Below are 27,870 nucleotides of genomic sequence, written 5' to 3' on the forward strand. Positions count from 1 at the left end.
TTGTGGCCAAGGGCTATGACCAGCAAGAAGAGGAAGATTTCTTTGATACTTATTCACCTGTGGCTAGACTGACCACCATTTGAGTATTACTCTCGTTGGCGGCCTCACATGGTCTTCTCGTCCATCAGATGGATGTTAAGACGGCTTTTCTAAATGGAGAGCTAAAGGAGGAAATCTACATGCAACAGCCTGATGGCTTTGTGATGGATGGTCAGGAAAGAAAGGTGTGTAGGTTGATAAAATCTTTATATGGCCTGAAACAAGCACCTAAGCAATGGCATGATAAGTTTAATACAACTCTGACATCTGTTGGTTTCGTTGTTAATGAGGCTGACAAATGTGTATACTATCGCCATGGTGGGGGCGAAGGAGTTATACTGTGCTTGTATGTTGATGACATACTGATATTCGGAACAAACCTCAAAGTCATTGAGGAGGTCAAATCGTTTCTATCTCAGAACTTTGAGATGAAAGACCTTGGTGTGGCTGATGTTATCTTGAACATCAAGCTACTGAGAGATAATGAGGGTGGGATCACACTTCTGCAATCCCATTACGTTGAGAAGGTGTTGAGTCGTTTTGGATATTCGGACTGCACACCATCTCAAACACCATATGATCCTAGCGTATTGATTCGAAAGTCCAAAGGCATGGCTAAACATCAATTGAGATACTCTCAAATCATTGGTTCACTGATGTACCTAGCGAGCGCAACGAGGCCTGACATCGCGTTTTGCTGTGAGCAAACTGAGCCGGTTTGTTTCCAAACCGGGTGATGTACATTGGCATGCTGTTGAGAGAGTTATGCGCTATCTGAAAGGTACTATGAACTATGGACTTCACTATACCGGATACCCATCGGTACTTGAAGGGTATAGTGATGCGAATTGGATCTCTGATGCTGATGAGATGAAGGCCACAACTGGGTATATGTTTACTCTTGGAGGTGGCGCTGTTTCCTGGAAGTCTTGCAAGCAAACGATCTTAACGAGATCGACAATGGAAGCAGAATTAACGGCATTAGACACATCTGGTGTTGAAGCGAGATGGCTTCGAGATCTTTTGATGGACTTGCCATTGGTTGATAAACCGGTTCCGGCTATCCTTATGAACTGTGACAATCAGACTGTCATCACCAAGGTGAAGAGTTCAAAGGACAACATGAAGTCCACCAAACACATAAGAATGAGATTAAAAGCTGTCAGAAAATTAAGAAACTCCGGAGTGATAGCGCTGGACTATGTCCATACGGCTAAGAATCTGGCAGATCCCTTTACAAAAGGGCTATCACGTGTTGTGATAGATAATGCATCGAGGGAGATGGGTATGAGACCCACATGAGTTGCCATGGTGGTAACCCAACCTATATGATCGGAGATCCCGTGAACTAGGACCTGGGAAAACAAGCCAGTGGTGAACTGAGGAGAGTAACTATACTAACCCACTCCGTTGGAGATGCAATACTCTCGATACTGTATGGTAGGATGACTACGGTCTCAATGTGTTCCAAAGCTTATAAAAGCAAGATGCTTTCCTACAGAGCGATCTTTGGAGGAACACACCTATATGAGCCCGACTGCTGGTCACAGTCTATGAGATTGGGGTGATCTCTAGTAAGCTCATGAATAGGCCAGGAGTGTGACTTATATGCTCCACCCGAGGGGTCAGCCTTCGGCAGCCTAGTACTAGTAAGACATGTAGTGAAACTTCTTTACGCCAAACTGACAATTCAAGGCATAGTCCATTGTTCAGTTGTGAAGGAGTGTAGCCACTTGTTCTAGGTGAAGTTCAACCTTAACAGGTCTTTACTGAAACACTGGTATATCGAAACAGCAATTGGAACAGAGGACACAATGGGCCCTCGAGATCTGGTGGGGGATTGCTGAAATCTGAGATGGGCTCTAGGCCCATATTGCAATTTCTGAAAAATCTCTAAGGGCCCATGTGGGTTATATGGCACTAGGTGTGGTGGGAAGTTTAGTCCCACCCCGGAAGTGGAAGGAGAGTTGGAGTGGTTTATAAGGGTTTCTCTTCTACATGCTATTGGAGCTTGAGAAGAGAAGAGGCCCTCGCGCACTCCTCCTCCGCCGCCCGCCTCGCCACGCCACGCCTCGTCACGACGCGCCGCGGGTTGCGGGATTGAGCCGAGCCGAGCTCACACCTACGCGCTTATTTTTGCCAGTCACTAACGGAGAGTTTTCTGACAGCTGGGCCACGATCTGAGACATCGGATCGTGGGCTGTCACGGACTCGGACGTGGGTCGAGCCCACGTCTCTCCACGCGGCTGCGCCTATAAGTATGCGGTGTCTCCTAACCCTAGCCGCCACGAACAGATCACATCTGCTCACGCGCACACCCACCGTCGTTCCTTTGCTGCTGCTGCCGCCGGTGACTCCATCCCGTCCGCCACGTACACGGTCGACGGGAGAGCAGGTCTCCAAAACCACGCCCTTCTGGTTCCTGTACGGGGTGAGGGGCGAATAGGTTTTTGGGCAGCGATTACGCGACTGCTCGCTTCCGATCGTCTACTTCCTCTACGTCCGCGTCGCCTTCGTCATCACCATGTCCACCGACGCCGACCGTGCCGCCGCCGAGAAAGCTGAAGCCGACAAGAAGGTCGCCGAGGACGCCGCTGCTGCCACCAAAGCCGCGGCCTCTGCGTGGCCTACTGGAGGGTATAACTCGTTTATCCCGCTCCTGATTATTTTCATATTAGCAGTACTAGCAGTATGTGTAGATTTGTCTACTGTTTGCTTAGTACGTGCATGTTTAGATCAGAGTCAGTACGTCATCAACTTAGTCAATGCCATGCTAGTGATTTACTCATGGATTAATTTAATCGAGAAATTGCCTATTTACTCAACAATCCAAAAACCTATTATGTGTAGGAATTTCTCGGCAAGTGGTTTTGCCGCTGCACTGAAACCGGATAAGTTTACCGGTACATACTTCAAGCGTTGGCATGGCTAAAGATCAATTGAGATACTCTCAAACACCATATTTGGATATTTGGATATTCGGACTGCACACCATCTCAAACACCATATGATCCTAGCGTATTGATTCGAAAGTCCAAAGGCATGGCTAAAGGTCAATTGAGATACTCTCAAATCATTGGTTCACTGATGTACCTAGCGAGCGCAACGAGGCCTGACATCGCGTTTGCTGTGAGCAAACTGAGCCGGTTTGTTTCCAAACCGGGTGATGTACATTGGCATGCTGTTGAGAGAGTTATGCGCTATCTGAAAGGTACTATGAACTATGGACTTCACTATACCGGATACCCGTCGGTACTTGAAGGGTATAGTGATGCGAATTGGATCTCTGATGCTGATGAGATGAAGGCCACAACTGGGTATATGTTTACTCTTGGAGGTGGCGCTGTTTCCTGGAAGTCTTGCAAGCAAACGATCTTAACGAGATCGACAATGGAAGCAGAATTAACGGCATTAGACACATCTGGTGTTGAAGCGAGATGGCTTCGAGATCTTTTGATGGACTTGCCATTGGTTGATAAACCGGTTCCGACTATCCTTATGAACTGTGACAATCAGACTGTCATCACCAAGGTGAAGAGTTCAAAGGACAACATGAAGTCCACCAAACACATAAGAATGAGATTAAAAGCTGTCAGAAAATTAAGAAACTCCGGAGTGATAGCGTTGGACTATGTCCATACGGCTAAGAATCTGGCAGATCCCTTTACAAAAGGGCTATCACGTGTTGTGATAGATAATGCATCGAGGGAGATGGGTATGAGACCCACATGAGTTGCCATGGTGGTAACCCAACCTATATGATCGGAGATCCCGTGAACTAGGACCTGGGAAAACAAGCCAGTGGTGAACTGAGGAGAGTAACTATACTAACCCACTCCGTTGGAGATGCAATACTCTCGATACTGTATGGTAGGATGACTACGGTCTCAATGTGTTCCAAAGCTTATAAAAGCAAGATGCTATCCTACAGAGCGATCTTTGGAGGAACACACCTATATGAGCCCGACTGCTGGTCACAGTCTATGAGATTGGGCTGATCTCTAGTAAGCTCATGAATAGGCCAGGAGTGTGACTTATATGCTCCACCCGAGGGGTCAGCCTTCGGCAGCCTAGTACTAGTAAGACATGTAGTGAAACTTCTTTACGCCAAACTGACAATTCAAGGCATAGTCCATTGTTCAGTTGTGAAGGAGTGTAGCCACTTGTTCTAGGTGAAGTTCAACCTTAACAGGTCTTTACTGAAACACTGGTATATCGAAACAGCAATTGGAACAGAGGACACAATGGGCCCTCGAGATCTGGTGGGGGATTGCTGAAATCTGAGATGGGCTCTAGGCCCATATTGTAATTTCTGAAAAATCTCTAAGGGCCCATGTGGGTTATATGGCACTAGGTGTGGTGGGAAGTTTAGTCCCACCCCGGAAGTGGAAGGAGAGTTGGAGTGGTTTATAAGGGTTTCTCTTCTACATGCTATTGGAGCTTGAGAAGAGAAGAGGCCCTCGCGCACTCCTCCTCCGCCGCCCGCCTCGTCACGACGCGCCGCGCCGCGCCGCGGGTTGCGGGATTGAGCCGAGCCGAGCTCACACCTACGCGCTTATTTTTGCCAGTCACTAACGGAGAGTTTTCTGATAGCTGGGCCACGATCTGAGACGTCGGATCGTGGGCTGTCACGGACTCGGACGTGGGTCGAGCCCACGTCTCTCCACGCGGCTGCGCCTATAAGTATGCGGTGTCTCCTAACCCTAGCCGCCACGAACAGATCACATCTGCTCACGCGCACGCCCACCGTCGTTCCTTTGCTGCTGCTGCCGCCGATGACTCCATCCCGTCCGCCACGTACACGGTCGACGGGAGAGCAGGTCTCCGAAACCACGCCCTTCTGGTTCCTGTACGGGGTGAGGGGCGAATAGGTTTTTGGGCAGCGATTACGCGACTGCTCGCTTCCGATCGTCTACTTCCTCTACGTCCGCGTCGCCTTCGTCATCACCATGTCCACCGACGCCGACCGTGCCGCCGCCGAGAAAGCTGAAGCCGACAAGAAGGTCGCCGAGGACGCCGCTGCTGCCACCAAAGCCGCGGCCTCTGCGTGGCCTACTGGAGGGTATAACTCGTTTATCCCGCTCCTGATTATTTTCATATTAGCAGTACTAGCAGTATGTGTAGATTTGTCTACTGTTTGCTTAGTACGTGCATGTTTAGATCAGAGTCAGTACGTCATCAACTTAGTCAATGCCATGCTAGTGATTTACTCATGGATTAATTTAATCGAGAAATTGCCTATTTACTCAACAGTTTCAAGTCTTAAATATTTATGTCAAGTGGATTTGTGTTTCTATATGAATAAGAGTAACTGCAACCATGTGATCAAAATGATTTTTTATATAAGACAGTGCAGCAAAGCGCGCGTACGCGTCGAGTCCAAGCCTATCTTTCCTAAGCCGTGTTTATTTATTTTTATCAACTAAACTGTGTTTTATCTGTGTTTTTGTCTTTGCATGTGAGGTGGTTCACCATTTTGCTGAAGGCGTGTGCAAGCAACGCCATAGTAGCATGGTTGTCTGATTTTCCCCACAGTTTCCATCTACAACAGGACATTGTAGTTCATTGACCTGTACTATGCCAAAATAAATATTCAGGAATACAACATGGTATAATAGCAAGTTTTTTTTTGCATGGTAATACGTGTCTCATTTATAAGATGAAATGAAGTTACAAGGCACGTACACACCGACCTTATAGACTTGAAAAGATAGGATAAACCTATGCAAAAAACCAGCGCCTATCTCCCTCCTTTGACACCACCGAAGCAACCACCAAAGGGACGGAAGACAGATCACCTTTACACCCGAGCTCGACGCGCTTCCATAGCTGATCAACAGCTTTACGGACCTCCAAAGTCGTTTGCCAGAAGTAAAACCATTGTCGTTGAACGAATCAGACCGGAGCAACATGTCCTCGGACACGCCATCAAGCTCCAGAGCTGACATCCCCGCACGACTACAACGTCGGAGGAAGAAAGCAGAACTGTCAGCCTCCAACCACAAAACCAGCACAGAATACACCATCTTCCAGCTATGACATGCGCAAACAGCAGTCTGCGCGTACTCCTGGACGACCTCCCGGGCTCCACTCCGACGTTGGAGAAAACTTCGTCGCAACGACGAAGCCCCAGAACACAAGTCCACCACGGGGAAGATGCCGCCGCCACACCATCCCCGCTTGGACACACTTCCGTCCAGATCCCTCACCGACCACAGTGTAGAACACCACATCGAAGAAGAAACTGAAATATTTTTATTCATCGCCAGATCTGAAGAACGACGAGAAGACCAAGCTACCGATCTACAGGACCGAACAACATACGTTGCCATCAACTTCGAGACGCCGCCGTGAAGGTCGCCGCTGGTGTGGGAGTGGAGTTGAGGCAGATTTATTTGCCTGGGTGTCGCTCCCGCCACCACAACGGCGCCCTAAGGAGACACTAGACAAACCCTAACTACAGACCGGCGTCGAAGCGCCGTGGTCCCCACCTCCTCGCGTGGCCGGAATGGCCAAACGGAAGAGGCAGGGACCGGCGGTGGCCGGTGGAGTTGGCCTCAGATGCGATCGCCTCCACGATCGGTTTTCTAAAGCTTCTTCAACCCATTGTTCCCTTGTTTTCTTCGTTAGTTAGAAGACTGTACAACAAGCCTGCTTGTTTCAGTTTCTTTGCGGGTTTGTTGAGTTGAAAAGATCTTGGTGGCTGTAAAGATAGTCCAGTAAGCATATCTGTTACACAAAGACTTCTTGCCTATTTTGTTTACTGAAAATGAACACAAAACATAGGACATCACTAAATTAAATTAAAGAAGTAGAATAAGTAAAAAAATTCCGTCGCCGGGACTTGAACCCGGGTCTCTCGGGTGAGAGCCGAGTATCCTAACCACCTAGACTACGACGGAGCTATGTGTTCAATTGTAAACAGTTCGTCTAATCCAATATAGTTCTGACGGACTAAAGCAGAGTCAATGCTCCACTGGAGCTAGCAAGAACATGTGCCATTTCCCGTTATTTTAACTGACCGATTAACGTGATGTAGAAAAAAGAAGACAGATTAATAACATGATCAAAGAAACAAGATGTAAAGCTGGACACCTTAGTCTTGATGTCGCTCAACACGCACCAATGGGAGATCGGTCCTTAGCTTTTGAGAGTTGAGGTTTAGTATATTAAAATAAAAGAATTAAGCAATCCAAGCAAGCACAGCCTCACCAATGTCTTTCGTCAGAGGCAACCGCTGAGAGCACAACAAGTAGCCTCGACAACATGGACACCGCACCGCGTTGGACGGGGGAAATTTCGAGATGTGGAGCATGTGGTTCTAGGGCCTTGCCATGTCATATTTTGTCACATATTTTTTTGTCAAATTTGTCTAAGGTCGATTCAATAAAATGGAATCTACAAGGTGGGCCTTGGCAAAAAAAAAAAATCTTGCCTATGGATGGCGAAGCTTGAATCAAACATCCCGTAAGTTGGTCTAAACAACCAAAGAGTAACTCCAGAGGAACCCGTATCCATAAAATAATTACCATTTACAACAACAAGTTTGAGCCAAAAAACATCTCCAATAAATCCCGTAAACATGGAATAAATTTACAGAATCCTATGAAGTTGCCCCAAGTTCCTTTTGGTTTTAGGAGAAGTTCTGCTTCCCGTAAATTTTTGGCGGCAAGTTAACCGTCTGAAACTTCTTGCTGCGCCACCACCACCCATGCTGTCGCCGACCATCATGCCAGGCCCCCACCGCGCCGCGCCGCCCCGCGTAATCACACAACCTCTTGTCGGCGGCCACCGCACTGCCTCGCGCCGCCCTCACTGGAGGCTGCTACACGTGTCACTGGCTAGCGGGCCTTATGTCATTTTCTAGTTTTCTTTGATGAAAAACAAACATAAATTTTGAGAAACGTCATGTAAAAGCACTTTTACCGGGAGTTTCTTAGAGGAACTGTTGAAGTTGATCTAAGGCAACTTAGTCATAAGCCAAACAACCTCGTAGTCTCCGGACGTCAAAGATGTGGACCAATCACCCACCTGGCAACGACCCATAACACTCGCCGTCTACCTTGACTTCGCCACGTTTTTGCCAAAGCCTCTACGCTCACCATCCTCTCCACGCCGCACATCAATGGGAGAATGAAACCATTAGATTAGTGGAAAGAAGAAAGAATGGGAAGCCTCCTCCTTGGCCACCTAATTTTCTTATTTAATAAGTTTTAAATGTATTGTCAAAAACCGTTTAACAATGGAAACTGTTTTATATGAAAAATAAGAATGCTATGTACCTAGAAATACCATATATTAAAAGTAATAATCATATCATATTTATCTATTTTAACCAACAACAACAACAACAACAAAGTCTTTAGTCCCAAACAAGTTGGGGTAGGCTAGAGGTGAAACCCATAAGATCTCGCAACCAACTCATGGCTCTGGCACATGGATAGCAAGCTTCCACGCACCCCTGTCCATAGCTAGCTCTTTGTCGATACTCCAATCCTTCAAGTCTCTCTTAACGGACTCCTCCCATGTCAAAATCGGTCGACCCCGCCCTCTCTTGACATTCTCCGCACGCTTTAGCCGTCCGCTATGCACTGGAGCTTCTGGAGGCCTGCGCTGAATATGCCCAAACCATCTCAAACGATGTTGGACAAGCTTCTCCTCAATTGGTGCTACCCCAACTCTATCTCGTATATCATCATTCCGGACTCGATCCTTCCTCGTGTGGCCACACATCCATCTCAACATACGCATCTCCGCCACACCTAACTGTTGAACATGTCACCTTTTAGTCGGCCAACACTCCGCGCCATACAACATTGCGGGTCGAACCGCCGTCCTGTAGAACTTGCCTTTTAGCTTTTGTGGCACTCTCTTGTCACAGAGAATGCCAGAAGCTTGGCGCCACTTCATCCATCCGGCTTTGATTCGATGGTTCACATCTTCATCAATACCCCCATCCTCCTGCAACATTGACCCCAAATACCGAAAGGTGTCCTTCCGAGGTACCACCTGGCCATCAAGGCTAACCTCCTCCTCCTCACAGCTAGTAGTACTGAAACCGCACATCATGTACTCAGTTTTAGTTCTACTAAGCCTAAACCCTTTCGATTCCAAGGTTTGTCTCCATAACTCTAACTTCCTATTTACCCCCATCCGACTATCGTCAACTAGCACCACATCATCCGCAAAGAGCATACACCATGGGATATCTCCTTGTATACCCCTTGTGACCTCATCCATCACCAATGCAAAAAGATAAGGGCTCAAAGCTGACCCCTGATGCAGTCCTATCTTAATCGGGAAGTCATCGGTGTCGACATCACTTGTTCGAACACTTGTCACAACATTATTGTACATGTCCTTGATGAGGGTAATGTACTTTGCTGGGACTTTGTGTTTCTCTAAGGCCCACCACATGACATTCCGCGGTATCTTATCATAGGCCTTCTCCAAGTCAATGAACACCATATGCAAGTCCTTCTTATGCTCCCTATATCTCTTCATAAGTTGTCGTACCAAGAAAATGGCTTCCATGGTCGACCTCCCAGGCATGAAACCAAACTGATTTTTGGTCACGCTTGTCATTCTTCTTAAGCGGTGCTCAATGACTCTCTCCCATAGCTTCATTGTATGGCTCATCAGCTTAATTCCACGGTAATTAGTACAACTCTGAACATCCCCCTTGTTCTTGAAGATTGGTACTAATATACTCCGTCTCCATTCTTCTGGCATCTTGTTTGCCCGAAAAATGAGGTTGAAAAGCTTGGTTAGCCATACTATCGCTACGTCCCCGAGACCTTTCCACACCTCAATGGGGATACAATCAGGGCCCATCGCCTTGCCTCCTTTCATCCTTTTTAAAGCCTCCTTCACCTTAGACTCCTGGATGCGCCGCACAAAACGCATGCTGGTCTCATCAAAGGAGTCATTCAGTTCAATGGTAGAACTCTCATTCTCCCCATTGAACAGCTTGTCGAAGTACTCCCGCCATCTATGCTTAATCTCTTCGTCCTTCACCAAGAGTTGGCCTGCTCCGTCCTTGATGCATTTGACTTGGCCAATATCCCTCGTCTTCCTCTCCCGGATCTTAGCCATCTTATAGATGTCCCTTTCACCTTCCTTCGTGCCTAACCGTTGGTAGAGGTCCTCATATGCCCGACCCCTTGCTTCACCAACAGCTCGCTTTGCGGCCTTCTTCACCATCTTGTACTTCTCTATGTTGTCTGCACTCCTATCCAGGTATAGGCGTCTGAAGCAATCTTTCTTCTCTTTAAGCGCCTTCTGGACATCATCATTCCACCACCAGGTATCGTTATCTTCGCTTCTCCTTCCCCTGGACACTCCAAACTCCCCCGAGGCCACCTTACGAATGCAAGTCGCCATCTTCATCCACACATTGTCCGCATCCCCTCCTTCCTCCCAAGGGCCCTCCTTAAATACCCTCTCCTTGAACACCTGAGCTACCTCCCCCTTGAGCTTCCACCACTTTGTTCTAGCGACCTTGGCACGCTTATCCCGCTGGACACGAATCCGAAAGCGGAAGTCAGCAACCACCAGCTTATGCTGGGGTACAACACTCTCCCCAGGTATCACCTTACAGTCTAGGCACGCACGCCTATCTTCTCTTCTCGAGAGGATGAAATCAATCTGGCTAGAGTGTTGGCCACTAATAAAAGTCACCAGATGTGATTCTCTCTTTCTAAAGAGGGTGTTAGCTACAATCATGTTGTAGGCTAGAGCAAAGCTTAAGACATCTTCTCCTTCTTGATTCCTGATGCCATAGCCAAAGCCCCCATGCGCCCCTTCAAAACCTGTGTTAGATGTACCCACGTGGCCATTGAGGTCTCCTCCTATGAAGAGCTTCTCACCAATCGGTACACTCCTAACCATGTCTTCCAAGCCTTCCCAGAACTCCCTCTTGGAGTTCTCATTGTGGCCTACTTGCGGGGCATATGCGCTGATAACATTGAGAACCAAGTCCTCAGCTACCAGCTTGACCAGGATAATCCGGTCCCCACGTCTCCTGACGTCTACCACTCCATACTTGAGGCTCTTGTTGATCAAGATGCCTACGCCATTTCTGTTTGCAGCCGTCCCCGTGTACCACAGCTTGAAGCCGGTATCCTCCACCTCCTTCGCCTTCTGTCCTCTCCATTTGGTTTCTTGGACGCAAAGGATATCAACACCTCTCCTCACTGCTGCATCAACTAGCTCCCGAAGCTTCCCTGTCAGAGACCCTACGTTCCAGCTACCTAAGCGAATCCTCCTAGGCTCGCCTAGCTTCCTTACCCTTCGCACTCGTCGAGTCAAATGCGAAGACCCTTACTCATTTTCCACTACATCCGGGCGCCGATGTAGCGCGCCACTAAGGATGCGACGACCCGATCCTCGCTCACTTGCCACCGTATCCGGATCAAGATACGGCGCGCCACTTGGGGGGTGACGGCCCGGCCCTTGCCTATTTTCCACCACACCCGGGTTCCGATGTGGCGCGTCGCTGAGAGGGTTACGCCCCAACGAAAATCTTTTGGGTTTCATCTCCATAAGAGTGGCTGAGTTTTTACGTTGGCTCGCCAAGCCTATCACAACCCTCCTCCTTTACCCGGGCTTGGGACCGGCTATGTTGAGACAACATAGGCGGAGTTATATTTATCTATTTTAACCACGTGCAGAAAATTATTCCTATTTTTATTAAGTCCATGCATTTGAAAATAGTTGTTCATGTGTGTTAGCATATATGTTTCTTTGAAGGATTTGCAGGCTCTCTTTGTTGTTCTCTTCTCCGGGATGGTGATTGCTAGAGAGACCATGACCGTCAGTGTCTTCTAATCTACATTGATGACTCTCCGGACACTGCTTTTACAACCTCTTGAGTTTAGACAAGCTTACCCCGCCGAAGGAGGTACAGAGGCAGTAATGATATTTGCTAACGACGTGCCACCAATAGATGCATGAGGATGAAGAATTCGACACTCCTAAGAATTTTGATGCTTTTTTTTTCTGTAAGGATGTGTATGAAAAGACATGTGAAACTTAATATATGACCTTAGGAATTTTCGCCAAAAATAAATATAAGTGTTTACGTATTTTCCGTATAAACAAAATAAAACAACACAAAAGAACAAAACCAAAGAGAGAGAGAGAAAAACACAGGGAAACCAAATGTGAAAACGAATCAGAAAATGGTCCTTGTCGCCGGGCCACCCATTTGGGAGTTGGGGGAAAGGCATAGCTTTCATTATTTGTCGTTGTCAACGGCAAATAGCATTCATAGGGAAAAATGGATGATTTATATCTGACGTTGAACCCGTCAGAATGTCAACAAAACGCGTGGGGTGCGCACATATTGGGTTTTGGCCATTTTTATTTGCTTGTTCTTGTATTCATTGTATTTTTTGTCAATTTTCAAATTTTTGTTTTTTCACCCTTTTCTCTCTCTACTTTTGTGGTTTTTGTTTTACACTTTGAAACTTTTATCCATAAATGTATGAACATATATTCGTACGTGTATTAATAATTTTTTAAAAATACAGGGATTTTTTAACACATGAATATAGTTTTTGTATACATAAATATTATTTAATTATTTCACATGTATGACTTATATGCTTACATACATGGACCTATTCTTTATTTTATTCTTGTAAATACATTTTCTAAAACCTGTTAATCGAAATGTTTCTTTTTACCCTCACAAAATAATGCTTCTTTCATTTTTTTTTAAAAATTTAGGGGACTTTCATTTTTTAAAATAAAATCGAGGATGGGGCATGCCATGGCCAGGCCATACAAGGCCCTTAAGTCGTTTCCTCGACAAAAAATGCGATGGGTTGTTTGGGTTGGGCCTTTCGCTGAAACCAGGGCTCGTCTGGGCTTTTTCGCTCAGCCCACACAAAACTTTCGCGCAGCAGGCTGTCGACTGGCACACAGACGGCACACCGGCGAGAACGCGGCGGCGGCGGCGGCGGCGGGGACCAGGTATCTCTCCTACTAGGTAGGTCTCTCCACTTCGAAGCTAGACTATTATCATGAGGGGCTGATGGATTATATACTAGTATATCATGATGGTTGGTCTTAGTTCTCTTAATTTGTCTGCTCCCCCCGCCATAAGCTGTTAGCCCTCGACCCAGCAACATCGATTGGTAGTTTCTCCCCAGTGAATCAGTGATCCCGTGTCTGGGGGGTTGTTGGGTAGTGTTTTGTTTTGACTATAGTAGGCTAATGGAGTCTCAACACATTTGGGGATATTTCCTGGAGACCTAACCCTAGCGGCGATGAACAGTATGTTCTGTATTACTGACCGTGCAGGCTCATGAATCATCGGTATGTGTTCTAGGCATACCATGGCATATGTTCGTCGTTCCGACAGAATAATGATAATCTTTAAATATTTCAATTTTGACTCAGGCCATGTTTGTGTTGGTTACAAACTATTTTCTGGTAAAAAAATATCTTACTGTGTAATGTAATGCTAGCTCAATCATTTTGATAATTTTTGGTCAGAATTATCCCTAATGCTGCTGAACTATGTGGGATGTGTTTTTCCCGTGTAGCTTCATGAATTGCCCTCACATTCGCATCTCTTAGGCTTTGTGACCAAAATAATCATAGCTTTTTCGAATATCTTCAAGTCTGCCTTACTATTATGCTGGATGATGGTTTAAATTGGAACTTGCAGTCTCTCCGTGGGGGTTGCTCTGAATGCATTGTTCGATATTTCTATGAAGTCCTTCTACCAAGTCATTCTAAGAAAGTCTATGATAAAATTTCCTTGGGGCAATTGTTTAATTCATGGGATAAACACACATGGTACCTTGCTTCTCTTTGCAGGGAAAAGACCAATGGAGGATGACTATGCGGCAGCGTATCTTCCTATGGACATTATGTACAAGATCCCTGGGCACATCTCTGATCCAGCCTCCCTTGCCCGCCTCGCTTCGTCCTGCAAGTTCTGGCGCAATCTCATCAAGGACCCGACCTTCCTTGATCGCCTTAGCAGGCGGCACCGCGACCATGGCTCCACCCAATCTCTCCTTCTCGGCTTCTTCTACCAGGACAATGAGAGGACTTCCCCAGACCTCATGAAGTATCACATTGACAAAACACGCTGTTTGGCACCAAGCTTCGTGCGGATATCTGAATTGTCACGATTTGTTGGCAGCAAATCTGCTTGCAATGCTATCAAGCCACTATCCCTTGAGACCTTCATCCCAGGTCTTGGTGCAAGCCTCAACTTCTATAAGCCCGTTGCATCACAGGACAACTTCCTGGTCCTCCGTCGCCTGTCGAAAGACGCCAATGGTCACATGAATGATGAGTTATGTGTCTGCAATCCTCTCACTGGTGAAACCTTTGAGATTCCTAGCCACTTATATGTACCTCCTGACCATTATGTCTTGTTTGTCACCAAAGAGGTCGACATTGATGGACGCATATCCCACTCCTTCCAGCTGACTGGCATTTTTTGGATGAAAAAAGCAAAGCGTTTCATCAGTGTGTGCTGCAGCTCGAAGACTGGAAGATGGACGATGTCTTATGAATTTCCTGAGCTAATGCCTGGCCATTACTTGGTGTCATCCTCAGCCGCTGCTTCTGGCAGTGTCATCCATTGGCTCTGTGGTTCTTTGGAACAAATGTCGCTCACCCACGTTGCCACACTGCATATTGAAAATATGGGGCTGTCATACCTGGAGCTCCCACCCGAAGCAAATCACATCAAGATACCAGTGCTGGCGAATTCAGCAAATGGGGGGATTCTATTGCTCTTCGTGCAAGGCCTTCAGATGTCACTCTGGAAACACATCAGTGTGCTTGGCAGTGGCAGCAGCAGCTGGTTGCTTTCTGAAAGGATTGACTTGACAAGTTCCTTGCCTAAGCAGGTGGCAGCCTTGGGGATCAGGGCAAAGGTCAGGTTGGAGATGTTCCGAGGCAAGAGTGGGGCGGTGGTGCTCAGGGTTGTTGGAGAAGGCCTCTTTCTGTTCAGCTTCGGCGATAGGTCGATGAGGAAGATTGACAGTGCAAGTGTGACCAGGAAACACTTCCTCTGCCCATATGAAATTGATTGGCTGACCTGCCTTGCAATCACAAACCTCGTCGTCAATGGCTCGTTGTTGCTGGATGTAGAACGTAAAAAGGCTCAAGACAGATGGAGGACATTAATGGGAATGAATTTGGGGACGAACGGAGCATCTTAATGGCTAGGAACAGCGTCGGTCCGGTTTGTTTGTGGCACAACAACCATGAATTCTACTATTGTTGGACGTGTTTTCTTTTCTATGATCATCATAATAATGAGCGGTGACTATCAGTTGTTACTTCAGTCCCCCATAGGTTTTCTTAGAGAAGCCGTGTCCTGTTGAAATCCAAGGTTATCTTTCCTAAGCTGTGTTTATTTTCTTATATCGAATATATGTTGTGTTTGACCCATGTGTTTGTCTTTGCATCTGAGCTGGTTGGCCATTTTTCCCAAGGGATGGTAGCATGGTTGTCAGATCCAATTTTCCATCTAGAATAGCCAATTGCAATTCATTTACCTGTACCATGCCAGAACAAATATTAATGATTTCAACACGGTATCGTTACAAGCTTCTTCAGCCTATTGTTTTTTCTCTGTGAAACGCCTTTGTTCACAAAAGGTAATAAGAACGCAATACATGGGACATCAGCAAAAGTTAAATTATTATTAGAAGAATTAAAAAATGGAATTCCGTCGCCGGGACTTGAACCCGGGTCTCTCGGGTGAGAGCCCAGCATCCTAACCACCTAGACTATGACGGATCTGTGGTTGTTTAACGTAAACGCCGATAATTAATTAAATTTAGTTCTGACGGACGAAGACACAGCCGAGCACAGGAAAAAAATGCCCACAAGAAAAAAAATGGGCGATCGGTTCTCAGCTTTTGAGACTTGAGGTTTGTTAAGAAAATTAGAAGTTTTGTTGTCAAGAATGAACTTGTAATTTCTTATACCCTTCTCGTGAAAAAAGAAGAAGAAATTCTTATACCGACAAGCTACACTGTGATGCCACTATTTATATCATTCATTTTTTTTGAGCATCAGTACAGACACAAGCGCTCATATACACGCGCATACACTCATCCCTATGAACGCACACACGCACACCCTACCCCTATGAGCACCTCCGAGAGACTGAGCCGACATATCATCTTGAGATTTACGAAGCCACTGAAAGCGCATCGCCGGAAATCCTGAAATAAATCCAGGAATAATGCGAGCACCAGGATTTGAACCCTGGTGGGTTGGGAATACCACTGTCCACCTAACCAACTCAACCACAGGTTGATTCGCTATTTATATCATTCATTTAACAAGACTCCTTTGCAAGTTGCACCGCAACTCTCAGGTGGGATCGTGGTAGCGACCGAGGGTGCTTTGATCAGAAGCAAGGCAAGAACCTTCGGGTTTTGCACCAAAAGAACCAAACCCAGCCCCGACCCAACTGGAAAGGCCAAAACCTTCCCATTTCTCTCCAGTGCATGCAAACTATGGTGTCGGTGGATCCACACTCCTATATTGTTGGCGCCCACTCGGTGACTGCCCACGCCGCTCGCTTCCTACCTCGACTTTGATGCCTCGACTTTGATGCCTCTGCCAAAGCCTCTACGGTCATCACCCTCTCCGCGTTGCACATTGGCAACCTCCTCCTTGGCCACCTAATTTTCTTACTTAATAAGTCTTAAATATTGTAAAAAAAACAATTCAACAACAAAGAAAAAATGTATATGAAAACAAAAACTGTCTCTGTACCTAGAGATAATTTTTCTTGTAGTAAAAGTAATACGCATCTCATATTTTAAAACTTTTACCCACGTATGGAAAAAATATTTATATATTTTTTAAAAAGTTCATGCATTTCAAAATAGTTGTTCATGTGTGTTAGAATATATGTCCATGGTCTTAAAAAGTGTTTATGCCTTTTTCCGGATAAAAACAAAACAATCAAAAAATAAAAAGCAAAACACACAAAAAATGATAGAAAGAATCAGAAATCGTCCTGATCTTATTGGCTCGGCCAAACAATTCTCATTCGGTTTGGAGGATTTCATAACATAGGAATTAGGAGTAGTATAGGAATTTTATAGGATGTCACTTGCCATCCTAAGGAATTGACTCGCCTCATTCCTACACGCAAAATGAGCTTTGAGTGGATGTGTAATTTCCTCCAGAAACATAGGAAATGAATAGTATTCCTACGAAATTCCTATACACATTTCCTACAAACCGAACACATCTATAGGAATTTTTCCTCTGGGATCCTTGTCCCTATGTGTTTCCTATGAAATTCTCCAAATAGGCCCTTGGGAGTTGGGACATAGGCATAGCTCCCCGTTGTCACATGAGGGGCAAATAGGATACCCGGGGAAAATTGGGTGATTCCTATCTAATGCTCAACTTGTCAAAATGTCGACAAAGGCATAGCCCCCCTTACTTGTCACTGTGAGCGGCAAATAAGACTTCTGGGGAAATTCGGATGATCCCTATCTAATGCTCGACTCATCAAAAATGTCGACGCATGGGGTGCTCCCATCATGGACATCCCATTTTAGGTTCCATCCATTTTATTTGTTTGTTTCTTCTTTTCCTTCCATGTTCTTCAATTAACCTATTTCCCTTTTCAGCCTTTTCTTGATTTATGGTTATGTTTTTCCCTTTTAAACTTTTTTTTCTCTTAAATGTATGATACACGCCGCAAAAAATAATAATCATACATGCATGAACGTTGTAACACATTAATATATTTTTTGTATATATAAATATTTCTTGACAATTTTATTTCACATGTATGGACTATATGTGTATGTACATGAACTTTAATTTATTTTCCGCAAACCTATTTCCTTTAATAAATTTTCTTTCTACCCTACAAAATAATGCTTCTTTCTAAATATTTTTATAAAATAGAGGAAGTAAATGGTGCGTGTCATGGCCAGTCCATCCAAAGGTTCTTCAGTCATTGCTCGAACAGCAGGTCTCGAAAATGGGAAGATAATTCCCCTAAAGAAAAGGAATATGTGGCACAATATATGGGTTGTTTGACTTGGGCCTTTTGTTGAAACCAAAGCTCATCTGGGCTTTTCGCTCAGCCCACACAACACGGGGCTGCTGTTAACCGACCCGAACACGTCGGGCCTTTTGTTTTAACAGCGTCACGTTGAGGCTCCCCTGTTGATCGCCCGCCCCCTTTCTCTCGTCCTCTCCCCGGACACTGACGCACACCGGCGCAAACGCGGCGGCGGCGGCGACAGCGGCCAGGTATCTCTCTTACTCCACTTCGAAGCTAGACTATTATCTCGAGGGGCTGATCGATTGTACGGCATGGTTGATGGCTGCTCTGAGTCTTAGTTCGTCCTAGTTCTCTGTCTGCTCCTCCGCCCCCGCCATAAGCTATCTGTTCCCGGCCCAGCGGAATCAATATCTAGCTTCTTATCTGAGATCCCGTGGTTGCGGGGGTTGTTTCGTAGTGTGTTTATTTTGATCGTAGTAGACTAATGGAGTCTCAAACAGTTGGGGATATTTCCTGGAGAGTGGAGACCTAACCCTGGCGGCGATGAACAGTGTGTGCGGCGCCACTATTACTGGCCGCGTAGGCTTACGAACTCTTTTGTTCAGTGTGCTCGATTAATATTTCATTCAAATTTGGCTTCAGGACTATGTTGGTTTCAAGTTGGTTACGAACTCTTTTCTAGTAACAAAAATAATGTTACTCCCTCTGTAAACAGAGGGAAAACAGAGGGAGTGCTATGTAATGTAATGCCAGCTCAGTTAGTTTGATATTTTTGGTAAAAAATGATCCCTAATATATGCCGCTGAACAATGTGGGATGTGTTTTTACCCTGTAGCTTCATGAATCACTCGCCGTCACATCTACCAAAATAACCATAGTTCGCCGAATGTTTCAAGTCTGCCTTACTATTGTGCTGGATAATGGTGAAAATTGGACTTACAGTCTTTCCGTGGGGTTTGCTCTGAATGTATTGCCTCAATATTTCTGTCAGATACTCTTGTCAAGTTCATCCTACAAAAGTTATGACATAATTTTCCTTGGGGCAATTGTTTAAGTCATGAGATAAACACACATGGTGCCTTGCTTTTCTTTGCAGGGAAGACAAATGGAGGACGACTATGCAGCACCGCATCTTCCAACGGACATCATGTACAAGATACCGGCACACATCTCTGATCCAGCCTCCCTTGCCCGCCTCGCTTCATCCTGCAAGTTCTGGCGCGATCTCATCAAGGACCCGACCTTCCTTGACCGCCTTAGGAGGCAGCACCGCGACCACGCCTTCACCCCATCCCTCCTTCTCGGCTTCTTCCTCCAGGACAAGAAGCATCATATCGACAAAACCCGCTGTTTGGCACCAAGCTTCGTGCCGATTTCTGAATTGTCACGATTTGTTGGCAGCAAATCTGCTCGCAATGCTATCGAGCCACTATCCCTCGAGACCTTCATTCCAGGTCTTGGAGCAAGCCTCAACTTCTATAAGCCATTTGCATCCCAGGACAATTTCCTGGTTCTTTGCCGCCAATTAAAAGTCGACAATGGTCAGGACATGAAGGATGTGCTATGTGTCTGCAATCCTCTCACTGGTGAAACCTTTGAGATTCCTCACCACAGATATGTACCTCCTAACCATTATGTCTTGTTTGTCACCAATGATGTCGACAGTTATGGACGCGTGTCCCAGTCCTTTCAACTGACTGCCATTTTTTGGCTAAAAAAGGCAAAGAGTTTCGTCTGTGTGTGCTACAGCTCGAAGACCGGAACATGGACAAGGGCCGAAGGAGAACCTGAGCTAATGCCTGACCTTTACTTGGTGTCATGCTCAGCCGCTGCTTCTGGTGGTGTCATCCATTGGCTCTGTGGTACTTCGGAACAAATGTCGCTCACCCATGTTGCCACATTGCATATTGAAAATATGGGGCTGTCATACCTGGAGCTCCCACCCGAAGCAAAGCGCATCAAGATACCAGTGCTGGCGAACTCAGCAGATGGGGGGATTCTGCTGCTCTTCATGCAAGGCCTTGAGATGTCACTCTGGAAACACACCGGTGCGCTTGGCAGTGACAGCAGCAGCAGCTGGGTGCTTTCTGAAAAGATTGACATGAGAAGTTCCTTGCCTCAGCGGGTGGCTACGCTGGGTAGCCGGGCAAAGGTCAGGTTGGAGATGTTTGGAGGCAAGAGTGGGGTGGTGGTGCTCAGGGTTATTGGAGAAGGCCTCTTTCTGTTCAGCCTCAGTGATGGGTCGATGAGGGAGATTGACAGTGTGACCAAGGATTACTTTCTCTGCCCATATGAAATTGACTGGCTGTCGTGCCTCGCAATCACAAACCTCGTCGTCGATGGCTCGTTGTCGCAGGACGTAGAAAGGAAAAAGGCTCAAGACAGATGGAGGACATTAATGGGAATGAATTTGGCGACGAACGGAGCATCTTAATGGCTACAAATTAAAGAGCGTCAATCTGGTTTTTGGGTGGGTCGGCAACCATGAGTTCTAATATCGTTGAACATGCTTCCTTTTGTATGATTATCCTAGATGGCCATGAGTGTGTGTTACTTCAGTCTAATGGCATGCATTGTGAAACTTTTCGCTCTTGTGTCCTAATGAAACCCAAGACTTCATAAGCTGTTTAATATTATTATTAGGCAAGTAAGCCCTGTTTAACCTATGTTCTTTGCATCTGAGCTGGTTTACCATTCTGCTAAAGGGATGTGCAACTGACGCCTTGGTACCATTTGTTGTCTGATCTTTTCCACACATCTCTCGGACCAGCGGAGCTTTGGCTCAAGACACCAGTCCATTGTAATTATTTTGCCTGTACAATGCCAAAAAAACATTGAGAATCACAGCATGCTATCGTACAGTTGGGTTAGTCAAAGGTTCAGGGTTCTGTTGGGTTAGTGAAAGAAACATGTACAGTTGGTCAGCTTGTTTCAAGTCGGCTGAATGTTCCCTTATGTGTCTGGACTGTCCCAAAGATGCACTAAAGAACACATAATATTTAATCTCTTGGGACATTAGATAGAAGTCTTCATCATTCCCTAAATAAAAGAGAGAATTCTTCATCATGCTTGCAAGTAGTCAGAAATGTATTTAACACAAAACTGAAACTGTTTATAAGGAAAATCAGGCAGAGAACTTCACACAAAGTCATACTTTCTGGGAAGAACTGTTTAGAATGTGAATGAATCATTTTTTAAATGAAACAAACGAAAAAAAAAGATGAGTTCCGTCGCCGGGACTTGAACCCGGGTCTCTCGGGTGAGAGCCGAGTATCCTAACCACCTAGACTACGACGGATTTGCGATGCTTCAGCTGATTTTTGGATTTATATTAGGTACTCCCTCCGTCCTGAAATACTTGTCATCAAAATGGATGAAAATGGATGTATCTAAAACTAAAATACATCTAGATACATCCATTTCAATGACAAGTATTTTCGGACGGAGGGAGTACTACTTTATGACTAAGCGAAAAAATTGTGGCTACGCCCTTTCCATATCTACTGAGTTCAGAGAAACTTAAGGCTTCGTCCCAAGTTACCTTAATCACTTGTCAGTGTAGATATGTCCCTCAGGATCAAATTTCTAGCTGAGGTTTCTCAAGGGAAGACCCGTAGATAAAAAATTGATCTGTTAGGGCACATTCATCGCTTCCCCATGACAACTTCTCTCATCACGCCCTTATGAAGGAAGAATAAACGACGTCTTACGGTGTGAGTGTGTGTGAGGGACTCCTACCCACGCAGTGAAAACTTCATGCATGAAGGGAGGAGAGATAAACAGACAAAAGCAAGTGGCTACAATCACCGTGAGTGAGTGTGAGGAAAGGTACATAAATGGGTTTGACTCTTTCTTAAACAAAATATGAAGCACTCTATTCAACAAGAAACATCGGTGTTGTGAAGAGGAGTATGCGAGAAAAGAGAGATTTGGACCTGACATGCATTTGATTAGCCCATTGGCTGAGTTATATACAGGTCCCTTGAGATAATATAATTTTGAGGTGTAATTTTTTGAATGTGAAATTATGTCACATATGATTGAGGCAATGCACACAAGAAATACCATTCATCCGTTTAAAAAAAAAAGAAATACCATTCATATTGCATGAGGAAAAGGGTCACAAACAAAAACCCTCGACACTTGTTGCCTTTTCCTTTTATCGTCGTTTGAGGCTCACCAGGTTTGCCACTTGGTCAATTCTACCCAAGTGCTACGACCTATGACAGGAACAGGTGAGATCTCGAAATGGAACAAACCAATGCATAGGTATGTGAAACTTAATGTTCACGTTCTTATCTTGCTGATGAGGTAGCAAGTGCTACAACTGTTGTTTTGAGGAATTCGAGCGGTCAATTCTTGGCAGCTAACTATCCCGTAGTTTTGGATCCAATGACAGTCGACAATCTGACAATGGGAGATGGGCCCGACTTAACTTATTCCCTCGGGTTCGGTTAAAAGAAGCAGAATCAGACTCAATCGAAGTTATCAATAATTGCTCAGGGGCAAACTCAATGGTGGAATCCATCTACGACAATTTATGCGGGGTGCTTTGATCTAACAACAATTGGAAAGGTCATATTTCTGCATTGTGGGAGAGATTTGAACAAAGAGGCTCATGGGCTAGCTAGATTTAGTTTCCATAACTTGTACTTGCGACAATGATCCCCAGACTTTTTTGCTTAGTACTCTCACGAATGATGTAAGCATTGTTTTAAGTCAATAAAGCTAGCCATGTTGGTCTTTCCCTAAAACATAAGTTTGTGACTTGGAGCCATTGCCGGTTGCTTAATTGTTCCAAAACCTAGAAAATGCTATTACTCCCTAATATCCATCTTAAGCAAGTAGTGACCATGCTCTTGTTTGCCATACTCTTTTTTGAAGGATTTGTCATACTTTGTTTTAAGAATACTAATGCTCAAGATGCACTCTTCATTAAGCAACTTACAATTTCTTACTACCTGCATGCTACACCGTGATGTCATTAACCACACCATTCCTAATTTTGAGAAGTCTCCTATGCAAGTTGTGCCACATCTCTTGGGTGTGATCGACTAAGGCGTTTGTGATCAGAAGCAAGGCAAAAAGCCTTCCAAGTTCGCAGCAAAAGCACCAAAGCTTTTGTTGTGTCGGCTCGACCAAATCCCAACCGCAACTCACTAGGAAATGCCAAACCCTCCCCATTCCTCTCCACCGTAGGCAAGATATGTTGTTGGTGGACCCACACTCCTATACCGACGACACCCACCCAATGCTTGTACATGTTGCACTCGTCTTTTACCTCAACTTCACTGCCTTCACCAACGCCTCCGCGCCCATCACCCTCTCTGTGCCGCACATCGGCCATCTCCTCCTCGACCAGAAAGTTTTCTTATTAATAAGTTTTAGACATATTGTGAAAAGAAATAGTTTCACAATGGAGAGAATTTTTATATGAAAAAAATATTCACCTACATTGAAATTAATTTTTATATATTTTTAAAATATCAATTTCATATTTTTTTACCATGCATGTGAAAAACACTCACACATTTATTTAATAAAATTCATTCATTTGAGAATAGTTTTTCATGCAGTATGTTAGAATATATGCGCCTGGCACCCCCCTTCCCCACAAAAAAAATAAACATTGAAGTAAATAGAAAAACAAAAAGAGAAAGAAAAAATAAATCATAAATGATCTTTTAAAAAAAATAAATCATAAATAGTCCTGATCTTATTGGCCCTGGCCAGTTGTGGGGATGTTATTATAGCTCCCACATTTTATGCTATGAGCCGCAAGTAGGATTCTCGGGATGAGGATGATTTTTATTTGACGCTCAACACGTCAAAATGCCGACGAAACTTTTGGGGCATGCTCTTCAATCGAGCCCCATTTTGGGCTTCAACTTTTTTTCCGTTCTTTTTGTTTGCATGTTTGCTTTTATTTTGTTTTCATTTTCATGTGAAATTATTTTTTCACCTATTTATCGATATATGTTTTCCCCTTTTATGATTTAAATTTTTTGTTTCACAATATATGAACATATACTCGCACATGTACTGATGACTTATTTTATTCTACAGACCTCTTTTAAAAACACATGCACTTCTTTGACACATGAATATATTTTTGAATAAATAAACACTTTTCAAGTACGCGATGAACATTTTATTTCATATGTATGACAATTTTTTTTATTTCATAGGTTGTGTACGTATGGGCATATTTTCTCTATCTTCTGAAATACTATATTCTTTCTTTATTACTATTCCCTCCGATCTAAAATAAGTGTAATGGTTTTAGTTTTTAGTTTAATTTAAAGCAAAATCACGACACGTATTTTGAATTGGAGGGAGTAGAACACAATTTCTAACCTGCTAACCAAAAATACCCTTTTCCAGAACGAGGACATAAATGGGCCGTGCTGTGGCCGAAAACGGGAACATGATATGGCCTGTTGATTTCGCTCAAAAGAAGAAAAAAAATATGGCCTGTTGACCGAGCCGTACACGTGGGTGCCTCTTGTATTGAGATTTTTTTTCAAAACTATCATGTTTTTTGTAGCATTTTCGGAAACTATAGCGCAGTTTGAAAGAAACGCAAAGCTGTGACCCTGTCGGCCTGGAGTTGGCCGAAAAGGCAGTTTTCGGCCAGGCCATGGCCGAAGTAGGCTTTTCGGCCGCGCTTGGGCCGAAGACGTGCGTAGCTGGGCCGAAAAGTCTGTGTCGGCGGGGCCCGGCCGAAAATAGTAGCTTCGGCTACCAGGTGGCCGAAGCGGGCCGTTTTCGGCCAACCGGCGACCGAAGTAGGCCTTTTCGGCCAGGCTTCGACCGAAGCTGTTTTCGGCCACGTATCGGCCGAAAAGGTGCGGATAAGCACCGTCTCGCTGCCTCTGTTCTTCGTTTCTGTTTTCCTTTCTCTCTCTTAGTTCTTCTCTGTACCTCGCCCCCCGCGCCGATCTCCTCCATTTGCCATCCATTTGCATATCCAGCCCACAAAATCGGTAGATCATAGCAATCCCCGCCGGCCTACGGTGTTATTTTTGCTATGGGATAGTTTTTGATGCGTTTTGGGGAGGAGCAGCCATGGTGGGGAGGAGGAGCCATGGTGGAGAGGAGGACGGGTAGTAGGTGGTGGTGACTAGTAGTAGCAGCTGCAGAGGAGGAGGTGGTGAGGAGGAGGAGGAGGAGCAGGTTGGGGGCTGACCGGAGTTGAACCTCCGGTCGTCGGGGGCGGCATTGTCGTTCTCCGATGGTGCAAATACTTCGCGAGGTGGCCGGTGCCGCTGAGTCGAAGAGAGAAGCAAGAAGCGGACACACGCTTCGAAGGTATAATCACGTCGTCACAAATTTTATCTAAATTGTATAGTTTAGTTAGTGTATATAAGTCATATTGTGAATTTTAGTGTTAATATATTTGTGGAGGCATTTTAGCGCATAGTTCGTGTAGCGGATAATATTAGTGTTCGTTGTGATTAATGAGAAGATGGCAATGTCTGACAGGTGAAAATGTCTGAATCAGTAAATCTGAATGTTTACTACGGTGCTGATAATGTTCGATATAATGAGTTGGGGGTTGATCTTAGCGAGTTTAAAAATGGCGTCATGACACTAGCATACCCGGACAGACTGGACATTAGACAGTTGAAGTACTGGTTGACAACTAGTTTCGGGCTGGATCCTGAAGTATGTTCCGTTAGTATTCATGCATTGTGGACCAAATCTTGTAAAAATGTAAAGTGGGAGTTGATGCCGGTAGATAGGAGCTAGCATTGGTTGTCCTTGTTAAGACGGTGCCGAGACCGTAGAATCCACCCATATGCACTTGTGCAACCTGTGCCGAAGGAGGTGAATACCGTACAAGTACACAGGGGGTATGAAACCGGTCAGGGCAGTGAAGTGGCGACTGAGATTGTTTTATCCGGGTCACAGCCACAAGATGTGTATGCTAGCCAATCCGAGAAAGAGTCGGAGTACGTGCCACACAATGTTTGTGGTCCTGATACTGGGCAGAGTAGCCAGTCGATAATATTAGCTGGTTCTGGTTTTGCTGATGGGGATGAGGAAGGGGATGAAATGCAGAGGGCGATGGAGGAAGAGGACGAAGATGGATTGGTGGAGGAACTGGATTCTGAAAATTCCGAGGATGAAGTGGAGGTACCGATTCCTTCTGCGTGGGAGCAGGACATATCCACCGGCCTTACGGTCAATGATGGCCATGAGACTCCATGGCAGTATAATCTGAACCAAGTACAGATAGGGGCTATGTTTGATACAAAGAAAAAATTGAAGTATGCGGTGATAAAGTGGGCTATGTCTACGCAGAGGGTTTTCCGGACACACATATCAAGTCCAACAAACTATACCGTGAAATGTGTTGAAACAAGTTGTCCTGGGAAGGTGCACAGACACGTGCCAAAGTATGACATCCACTGGGTTGTCACCATTGTCGTCCCACATAATTGTGTGAGGAAGAACCTGCTGGTGAATGGTACATTCCTGACCGGTTAGTATAGAGGGCAAATCCCGACTGCTATTGGTGTGGACGGGAACAATCAAATCATCCCACTTGCCATGGCATTTGTGGAGGGTGAGAACTTTCTCAGCTGGGTATGGTTCTTCCGCCAAGTGAAAATTGCCATCGTGAAGGACCGACAAAACGTGTGTGTCATTCATGACAGACATGCTGGTATATTGAAGGCCGTGAAGACACTTCGTAATCCAACAGTTGACGAACCAACACCTTGGAGGGACTTGCAGAGCCGGTGGTGCATGCGCCATCTTGGGGCTAAAATTTTCTCACAGTTCAAGAACAAGCGGTTGATGAACTTGTTCAAAAAATTATGCAAGTAGAGCCAGCAGCGCAAATACGAATTTATTTGGTCAAAACTAGATGAGTTTACTAAGAAGCAGGTTCGTGCGAGGAAGAAAATGGAAGAAGATCAAGTTAAATTAGCAGCACTCATCGCGGAGCTAGAGGAGCTAGTAGGTCTTTGTGACTTGCCAGCAATTGACCCTCCTAATACTAGGAGAAAGAAGGGAAGGGCAATAAAGAATTTTTCTGAGTGGATAGAGAAAGAGCCTCCAGTGAATTGGTCTTTGCTGCACGACACACATGGAGCTAGGTATGGCCACATGACAACCAATCTTGCAGAGGTGTATAACTTTGTGCTGAGAGGGAATAGAGCATTGCCACTCACAGCTATTGTGGAGGCTGTATTCCATGGCACTTTGAGATATTTCAGAGAAAGGCATGAGTTAGCAAAGAAGCATATTGAAGATAATCAGAACACACCTTATTGTAGCCATGTCATGGAATACATGGCAAAGAAGATAGAGAAAGCAAAGAAGCACACTGTCAGACTCATAGGGAATCAAGAAAGGAGGTATGAGGTTCAGCTTTCTACCGATGGTTTTGGTTCTGGAAATGAGGTGAAGACACACGAGGTAAAAATTGGAACGTAATTTTATCCAACGTGTGAGTGTACATGCAACAAACCGAAGTTGTTGCACCTACCTTGCTCTCATGTGTTGGCTGCCTGTGGCCAAATTGAGTTGGATGCTATCTCCTTCGTGTCCCCATACTTTTTAAAAGAGGCAGTGCTCAACACCTGGACAGGCGAGATGACAGGGTTTAGAGTCATCGGCAATTTCAACAAGGTAAACGACGGTGAGAGAGTATACATCCCGCATCCAGACCTTCGGCGAACAAGTAGGGGCAGGCGAAAGGCCCGTCGCATCCGGAACGATATGGACCAGTCTGAAGCTGGTGGAGCAACCCGACAATGTTTGTTATGCGCGGCTTATGGGCATAGGATGAAATA

At 45.2% G+C, this 27,870-nt stretch overlaps 2 protein-coding genes and 3 non-coding genes across 5 annotated transcripts; 2 read left to right on the top strand and 3 right to left on the bottom strand.

The window, feature by feature from the left end:
- Positions 1 to 6,868: 6,868 nt before the first annotated feature.
- Positions 6,869 to 6,941, bottom strand: TRNAE-CUC (transfer RNA glutamic acid (anticodon CUC)). The gene has a single exon. It is a non-coding gene; the product is annotated as a tRNA-Glu (tRNA).
- Positions 6,942 to 12,875: 5,934 nt separating this feature from the next.
- Positions 12,876 to 15,465, top strand: LOC123117458 (uncharacterized). The gene is made up of 2 exons (XM_044538206.1): positions 12,876 to 13,017; positions 13,870 to 15,465. Exon 2 carries the CDS (start codon positions 13,881 to 13,883, stop codon positions 15,231 to 15,233), a length of 1,353 nt encoding a protein of 450 aa, XP_044394141.1. The 5' UTR covers positions 12,876 to 13,017; positions 13,870 to 13,880; the 3' UTR covers positions 15,234 to 15,465.
- A 278-nt stretch (positions 15,466 to 15,743) lies between these two features.
- Positions 15,744 to 15,816, bottom strand: TRNAE-CUC (transfer RNA glutamic acid (anticodon CUC)). Its single transcript has one exon. It is a non-coding gene; the product is annotated as a tRNA-Glu (tRNA).
- Positions 15,817 to 18,230: 2,414 nt separating this feature from the next.
- LOC123117459 (uncharacterized) lies at positions 18,231 to 20,591 on the top strand. Its single transcript, XM_044538208.1, has 2 exons — positions 18,231 to 18,312; positions 19,161 to 20,591. Exon 2 carries the CDS (start codon positions 19,170 to 19,172, stop codon positions 20,496 to 20,498), a length of 1,329 nt encoding a protein of 442 aa, XP_044394143.1. The 5' UTR covers positions 18,231 to 18,312; positions 19,161 to 19,169; the 3' UTR covers positions 20,499 to 20,591.
- Positions 20,592 to 21,289: 698 nt separating this feature from the next.
- TRNAE-CUC (transfer RNA glutamic acid (anticodon CUC)) lies at positions 21,290 to 21,362 on the bottom strand. The gene has a single exon. It is a non-coding gene; the product is annotated as a tRNA-Glu (tRNA).
- Positions 21,363 to 27,870: the final 6,508 nt, after the last annotated feature.

The sequence above is a fragment of the Triticum aestivum genome, chromosome 5B, assembly GCF_018294505.1.
Source record: "Triticum aestivum cultivar Chinese Spring chromosome 5B, IWGSC CS RefSeq v2.1, whole genome shotgun sequence".
Lineage (NCBI taxonomy): Eukaryota > Viridiplantae > Streptophyta > Magnoliopsida > Poales > Poaceae > Triticum > Triticum aestivum.

Excerpts from the sequence above, each read along its gene's own strand:
- LOC123117458 (XM_044538206.1), top strand. The coding sequence starts at position 13,881 with ATGGAGGATGACTATGCGGCAGCGTATCTTCCTATGGACATTATGTAC.
- LOC123117459 (XM_044538208.1), top strand. The coding sequence starts at position 19,170 with ATGGAGGACGACTATGCAGCACCGCATCTTCCAACGGACATCATGTAC.